At 45.2% G+C, this 8,357-nt stretch overlaps 1 protein-coding gene across 1 annotated transcript in view; it reads left to right on the forward strand.

Moving 5' to 3' along the window:
• The window catches only part of TMEM86A (transmembrane protein 86A), a 28,738-nt gene extending 21,672 nt beyond the window's left edge, over nucleotides 1-7,066 (forward strand). Inside the window, exon 3 of the mRNA XM_035539967.1 lies at nucleotides 35-7,066. Within this exon, the coding sequence (XP_035395860.1) occupies nucleotides 35-462 (428 nt within the window). The 3' untranslated portion in view covers nucleotides 463-7,066. The remainder of the gene's footprint in view (nucleotides 1-34) is intronic.
• Nucleotides 7,067-8,357: the final 1,291 nt, after the last annotated feature.

The raw sequence follows: 8,357 nt of genomic DNA on the forward strand, positions 1-8,357 counted from the left end.
AAGTCACCCTTGCTTTGTCAATGCCTCTTTCTAGGTCTGCTAATGTTCGCCATTACACACATCCTGTACTCCTCAGCCTTTGGCATGAAGCCTTTGGACCTGAAGGCCGGCTTCTTGATGGGCCTTGTTTGCAGTTCCTGTTATGCCTTCCTGTACTCCTACCTCTCGGGCCCATTCACCTACCTGGTAGCTGTCTACATCGCCTTGATTGGCTTCATGGGCTGGCGAGCAGTCGCCGGCATGCAGCTGTGCAACGACCTCTGGACATGGACCAAGCTCTCGGCCTGCATCGGCGCGATGCTTTTCATGGTGTCGGATCTGACCATTGCAGTTAACAAGTTCTGCTTTCCTGTGCCCTACTCGCGTGTCATCATCATGGCTACTTACTATGCAGCTCAAATGCTTATTGCACTGTCAGCTGTAGAGAGCAGAGATGAAGAGGACTTCAAAAAGAGGAGCTAGGTGGAGTGCCAACAGTCTGTGAACAATGTGGGTTATATCTCAGGTGCTGTAGCTGCATTCACCCCTGAGAGAGATCTCCATTTCTCTAGGCATATTGGTGATGTTGATTTTGCTTCTTTGAAGCATTACCTTTGGGGCTTTATTTTCAATGGCTTTCTCTGAATATAGCTTACTTCAGTGTGGAGTCCACATCAGAAAGCTTAGACTGTCCCTGCAGTAGCTACTCATCCAACTTTTCCTCCTTGGAAGTGCTATACTACTGCATTTTACTTGTTAGTCTTGAAACTGATGCTGAATGTCTGGGAATTAGGAGGGCTGACGGAAAGAAGCTTTGGCCACACACTGTGCTAGGAGACTTGCTTTCAATAGGAGGCAGACAGGCACAGATCTCTGCTAAAGCCATAGGTAAAATCAATTTAACCAACGTTTAAGTTAGTCTGTTTTTGTGCATTACGAACTCAGTGCACAAACTGGAGCTATTTGAGCCTCTGCTAAAAGGAAGCCTGCAGCAAGAGTAAAACCAGCAATTTCAGATGAGGGCTGAGCTTTGGAGTGAACAGCAGCATGTGGGGCAGCCCATAGTAGAACCAGAATGAAAGCAAAACACCAGGCAGAGAGCACAGAGCAGGAGATGCACTGAGATGAAGTGCTGTGTGCTTTGATTGTGGCCGATCACTGCTCCAGAGCAGGTCTGCGGACACCAGCTGATGTCAACACATATGGCAGAACTTAAGAGTTTGGTGGGATTTCAGGGACGTCTAGGTAGCTAGGCCATGGCATTCTGCCCCACCATACGTGTGCAAATATGTGTTGTGAGCAGCCACCAGTGACAGCTGAGTTGTCATGGGCACATGAGGAATTTTGATTTTTACAGCAGGACTTGGAGGATGCATCCTATTTGTGTCTAGTACAGCAGATAGGAATCTAAATCTTTACATCTTCCTTTCCCAGTATTCTAACAGATAACATTCCATATACTCGTTAAGCTTTATGATCCTGCTGCTTGCAGCATCTCTTCTGAATCTCTGTGTGAGCATTTCCCATGTCTGAAATGGCTAGTCAGGGCCCTGATTTTGTAGATTGTTCTGTTTTGCCAGCTGGTGGTAGATGATCAGCTTCGCACCACTTGTTTTTGGAAAGCCCCTTTTCAGCAGAGCTTTGTGAAAAGCACAGTCCTGTGTGTTCAAAGTGCCTGCCTCTTCCTTCTTAAACTCGCACAGAGTAGTGACAATGTGAGAGCCATCAGGGCTGGGAAAGCCGGTTTCATTCTGACCCAAATTTCTTCACTTGGTTTGTCTGCCCATCTGCTGAAGCAAGATTACTTCTGTCTTTACTCTCTTAAAAAGATATAGAAAGACTTTGCCCTATTTTTTTTTTCTTTTAATACCAGATTGATTTGTGATTGTATGTGTATTTTTTCCTGCTATTTGGGATATCTGACAGCAAGCTGTGTTGTTGCTGTTTGAAACTCTCTTAAATGTGGTCTTCCCTTCTGTCCGTTCCAGGGCTGTTGCTGTTCCTGTGGGCTGAGATGCTCCCCCAGTGGCTTGTTTTTAAGACACAAAGAATGCATCCGGGCATGCTAAGGAGGTAGCGAAGGGTTCTAACACCTCTTCAAACCTGCAGCCAAACAGGGACAACCAAAACAGACCGCGCGTGACTCAAATCCACGCAGGTCCTAATAACACCTTGCACAATCTTGTACGGGCAGAGCAAACAGGATGGGCAGCCTTCCAGATTGTCCTCGTGGGATGAAAAGTACCATGGTTGCCATACCTTCCGTGCCCAGACCATTCCAGGCAAAAGCCTGACACTAAGTCCCTGGCACAGGTGGCAGAGCAGGAATTCTTTGCAGGGAGGGCAGCGGGGTCAGGGGGCAGCTGAGGAAATGTTACTGACCCTGCTAGCTTTTCCATTGGTGCTGAGAGGTGCTAAGTGGGTCTCCTGTTCCTCCCCAGCCTTGTCTGTTGGGACCGGCTGTGGAACAGGCATTGCCCCCCCATGACTTGTGCATCGGTGCCAATGCAACCAGTATTACAAAAATCTAGGTTAACCATCCTGACCCCGTGGAATCATCTGCTGCTTCTCAGAGAGGTCAGCTGCATTGTTGAGAGGGAAAACATTGTAAATAGCACAGTCTGGTGTAATCTCTTCCCTTTAACGCTGTTGTGTAATACTGTCAGTATTCATTCACCGGTGTATCGGGGCCTGCCTGGAGTAAACGGCAAAGGAATTTAGAGCCATAAAACATCTTCATTCATCAGCATTACTTATCTCCTGGCCGCAGCTTGAACCCTGCAGTGTAGCTCTTTGCAGTGTAGCCTCTGTTACTAAGCTTGACTGTTTGCAAATCTCTTCCTGCAACAGACTGACTGAGCTAAGAGGAAATCTAAGCATTTGAGGTGAACCCCACCATTCTCCCAGCATGTAAACAAAGAGCACATTTCAGTCTGGGTCAGTCCAGCACACTTGATCCAGCAGTTATTCAGAGAAGGTCCGTGCACCATGAGCTTACCTGGTGACCTCCAGGGGTCTCTTCCAACCTCAGCCATTCTGCGATTTAAAAGTTAGAATTTCAATCTGAGCCATTATCTCTTTCTTTCCCTCCAGAAATGAGCCATCTTCCCTTTCCTGAAGATAGCTGAGTTGCTTTTCTGTGTGCTTTTTCATCTTGGCTTTCTTTGCTGTCCTGCTCCACTTCTAAGTTCTGTGGAAACTTGCAAAAAAAGGATCTTCTAAGTGTCATTAGGAGACCTGCTCTCTCTAACCCACTGGCTGTCAGAAGTGCAGTTTCTGGTTGCAGAGGTCTGCAGGTGACACTAGTTAGGACAGCAGAAGCACGTGTAGCCCAAGTGGGCTGCTGCCCCCTCATCATCCCCTCACCCGGCAGGGGCTGGCTGGGACATATCCCAGCCAGCCATGCTGGCTCCATCCCAGTGAAGCAACGGTGTCAGCTTGCCCAGGAACATGAGGCAGAGCCCTCAGCATACAAAGTCCGAGAGAGTCCTAGTTGGCTCAGAGGTTTGCTAGTGAAGGCTTTTAATCTTCAAATCTCTCTCTTACCATGCATTCTCTGCTTTTAATCCATATTACTTGTGTGAGACCACTTTCCTGAAGGGTGTCTTTCCTGCTGGGAGGAGATGAGCTGATGCCCTTACTTGACACAGTTCTGAGTTTCAGAAACCCTGAGAAACACTAAGCAGTTGCTCAGAGACTGCTAAATGTCTTTTCACAGGATTAAAACTCTTCCCTTAACCCCAGCAAGGGCAGTCTTCACTATGAAAGGGAGCAAACAAGAAGTGCAAAGGACATGACTGTCTATGGTACCACCAGTCAGTTGTAGACCTTCCTGCTGTCTCTCTGCATTGTAAAACTGAAAGGTTTAAGCTATTCTTCTCTTCTTTTGGGGGGTAAAGTCTCTGAGTAGCACCTGCTTTTTGGCCCAGGGACGTTACAGGGGGAATGAAGCACCCCAGTAATGCAGCGTTCCTGGCCCCAGAAGCATCAGTTCTGGTGCTTGCAAAGTACAGAGGCGTTCTTTACAGGATGCTGTACTCAAAAGTTGCTTTGCAATTCCCATCTATGGTCACTTGAGTCTAAACACATTGTGCAATTACTTTTGTTCTCTTCTATTACACTGTAGTTATCTCCCACTCAAAGATCCTTTGGCTCTTTAATTGGAAATGCAGAGAATATATTTCAGTTGTACATCTCTCTCTGTAGGTACATCCTCCTTGTCTTTGCTCACACAACTCCCAGTGAGTCCAAGAAGCAATACTAATTGCAGCAGGTTTTTAAATGCTAGTAATGCTACTGGGCTGTGCCAGTTGCACTGATGTCAACAGGGTGAAGGTGGTTTAGAAATGGCAGGCTGAGTAGAACAAAGCCATAGGATATTAACGGCTTTACTCCTCCGCTGCCAAAAAAAAAAAAAAAAGTATTCGTGCTTAATACATGGCTTCTTACTCCTCCATATTGAGGCACCTGTAAGGCTGATTGGTTTAAGAATTACTCTAACGTGGCTTTTAAGTAGATTGCTGAAAATTTCATGTTGTAATCAATGGAGACAACAGATATATTTATACTTATGTATTTAAAATTCCCAGGACAAACTGCAGATTTTTTAGTGATTCTTTTAAGTTTTCTTGTGCCATAGTTTGACACTGACACCTGTAAGTTTTCATCTTGCTGTCATGGTAATTTGGGAGCTGTTTCAGAAGAAGAAGATCAAAGCAAACAGCAACTGCAAAGCTCAGTGGCAGGTGCCTTGTTCTCTCTGCTTGGATTCTGGATACAGACAGGGGCTCTTTTAAGCAGAGGCACCATAATCATGTTCCTCCCAGGTACTTCTCCTGCCTTTTATCCATGCTCGCTCCTTTTGTGGCCTTGGGTAAGTTACTTAAATTTCTGGGGGCCAGGTCCTCATCTGGTGTAAATAGGCTGAGTGTATGAGAATCAGCACTCTCTGCCAGGTTACAACAGCAGGGGACCAAGACCCCTCTGTCTGTTCTCATCCCATTTCTAAAATGGGAGTATTAGCACTTGCCTACCTCACAAGGATGCTGTAAGGATTAATGCTCATACAGCACTTTGAAGATGTAAAGTGCTATATGTCCCAAGTATTAATGTACTGTAGTGTTAAAAATGCTTCTAGGCCTCTGCAGGACTTCTCTTAAAGCATGGAATGTGTGACTGCCTTTTCGGTTTGCATCAGATGGAAAGCAAATGAAAAATATTTATTCATACTGTCTAACAGGATGGGCTCAGCTACACTTGAACTCTGAGGAGGGTTTAGCTTAGAAGTCTGAACTCTAATCTCAGTTTTGCAAATGGTTTTTGGTTCTTCTAAAAGCCTCAACCAAATTCTTAGATGTGAACTGTGTATCCAAATTTTGCAGTCTAGTCTCATCCCTGAATGTTAGCTAGAATAAATCTAACCCAGTCAAAACACAGTGCTCTTATAGTCTGCGATGGCTGTTGGAAAGTCTGGAACAGAAAAAGTCATTCTGTTCAACCTTCATCCTGCAGAAGGTCAGCTCAGTTTCAAGGGACAACTTAAAAAGGGATGATTAATTTCTGTGATTGTAAGTTTACTGGCTTTAAAATCAGCAGAGAGGGAAGGCCTTGCTAGAATCAATAAGGTCGACACATCCTTCTTGAATTATTTCCATTTCCTTTTCACCTGAATCAAAGAAGTAGCAGGTTCTGCAGTGAAGGAAGTGCTTGTACCATCAGTCCGAGGGTTCAGAACAGAAGTAGATCTAGAAATACAGCTCTAAGCCATCACCATGTTCTCAATGACTATAAAAATGCCACAGTTCACTGATTTCAAATCTGGACCACAGCTACAAACTACTTGTTTCTGGTACCACTAGCTGCTGTACAAACACAAATGAAGGCAAGGAATTACTCACCAAGGAGCGTGAGCTGTGTACATGTGAAATGGACCATAATTTTGAAGCAGCTGCAGTTAAATCTTATCTTAATATGAACTCAGAAGCAAACACAATGCAAATTTTTATTGTTTCTTTAAAATGTATGATGGGTTCTAGTTTTCTTAGTTTGGAGGACATTTTCTTAATGTTATTTTATTTTTGCTCTTATTGTAAAGAATAAAAATACATGACTCTAGGTAGACCACAAATGAAAAAAGGTGGCCAGTTGGCAGGAATGCCAAAATTTCTATGGCTTGTATTGTTTTCGTGGTGACACTATGCTGCTGTAGAATGAGCTACTGGAGTGGTGTGAGAGCTCAACAGCAAGGCTGAAGCACAAGGCCAACTGCAGACCCTTGCAGCCGGTCTCATACCAGAGGGATGCAGGGGCCAAGCAGCCAAGATTGCAGCAGGAGCAACGCCTGGGCCTGTTTGGATCAGTTAAAAGACAGAGCAACAGGAAATAAAATAAATCTTTTCCTGACAGCTGAAAATCAAGAAACCAAATCCAGCCTGTTGGGTGAGAGTACTGAATCAGTACAAACACATGGATCTAGACCTTCCTCTTGCAGGCTTCTGCTGGGCCAGACCTTGCTCCTAGTTTACACTGGAAGCCTTGCTCCAGGCCTACAGTGTGGGCAGGGTCAGGCCAGTGGAAACCTTTTTAAAAGAATGAATTTGAAAACAATGGAACCAAACAAACAAACCAACAAAAAAAAAACCACCAACCCACAATCAAACAAAAAACAATAACAACCAAGGAAAGAAAAAGCAAATGCCATTGGGTAAGCAGTAGTTCTGCCTGGCTGAGACCGCAGGACTCACTGGTCTGTCCTGAGCACTAAATCCATGTCTTGTATCCCTGCGAGCCTCTCACTCCGGCCCCTCTTCCACGCATTCCAGACAGAGTGCACTGAAAGATGTGACTGAAGCAGCTGCTCTCCCTGGGGGAGTCAGCTTTTTGCCACGTCTGAAAGTCTCCAGCACTTATTTCCTTTACCGTGATTGTAAAGGTCACCACATGCAGTACGGCCACTTGATCTGGGATCTTTTCTTAACACATTTTTGTGCTTATTTTACTATTTTACTTCTTTGTTTGGAATGTATTTTTTCCTCATTTCTTCTGTATGTAACAGCAATTAAAAATATTAATTTACTGGGTATGTTTACTGTGTAGATGCAGTGTCTTTTTGCACACTGGTTCTGTGACAGCAGCCTACCGAACCTCTCTAGCCCTGAAGCTACCCAGAGTCCCACTGAAGCAGACAGGCGCTGTCATGGCCAGCTACAGCATTCCTATCTGGGGAACCCTGAAACACCGTCACATGCACACTGATGAGCACATCCAACACAAACCAACCAGGTACCGCTGTGCTGATGATGCCTGGCTGGTGGTACAATGCACCCCAAGCTCCCTGGGGTGCAGAGCCCTGGAGGACACTCGCCCTTGCTGCTCCAGCCAGTCCTGCTTACAATGGCCATTTGTCCACAATTCCAGGGAGAAGGCAGCTTGCTGCAAAGGATTGCTCTGGGAAGGCTGCTCACTGCCCAGAAATCCCAGACAAATGGCCAAGTCTTTTTTCCCTCCCTTCCTAAGCAAAATTTCCAGGGGAGAAAGTAGGGTAGCATGGACATTTTTCTCTGGTTGAGGATCTGATGCCAGTTTCCTCAGCTGTGTTTGATGCAGTGGCACAGATATTTGGTTTCATTAATCCTGAACCAGGCCATCTGTCACCAGTGGAACAGGTTTCAAGGATTTATAGCACAGAAGCACAGAGTAAGAGCTCCCAGTCCATTAAATGGATCTGCGTACAGGCTTAACAGCGATTCCTCCATACTCCCCATCTGAAGTGGAGCAGTTCCTGGCACAAGAATGAATCAGTAACAGGCAGAAACACTACCAAGTTCTTTTCAAAGCAGCCCAAAGGAGTAACAGCAGGGGAAAGCAGGTGCTTCTTTGACTTTTACAATTCCTTTCAAAAACTCAGAGGCCTGCTGGAAGGAGCATCTAGTTCCCACAGACCTCCTTCCTAGATCCAGGTGGAACAAAGGTGGCAAAATATTCTTGGACTCCACATGTGTGTGTGGCTGGCCACTGTTGTGCTTATATTCCACAAGAGGCTCTAGGAAGAATTCACTCTGAATTAAAAGAACCAGCACTAATATATATAAATGTATCTGTCTCTCTATCAATCCTTCAATGGTTCAGATATGTTCTAATTACTTATCTAGTCTTGCCCACCAGCAGTGAAGGTACCAGACCCTTCTGGATCTGAAGTTTGCCTGCTACAACCAGCTCTTTCACACAGTGACTCCCTGATTTGCAAAGCTGCAGACTGTGTTTACTGTCTTAGTATTGCAAGGTTTTAAGTACTTCAGATTTATCGCTCACTGTATGTTTATGCAGTCTGACATAACAAAGCTTACATCATCACAGAGATCCTGCCGAGCTATCTGGGG

This window comes from Cygnus atratus, chromosome 5 (assembly GCF_013377495.2).
Source record: "Cygnus atratus isolate AKBS03 ecotype Queensland, Australia chromosome 5, CAtr_DNAZoo_HiC_assembly, whole genome shotgun sequence".
NCBI lineage: Eukaryota > Metazoa > Chordata > Aves > Anseriformes > Anatidae > Cygnus > Cygnus atratus.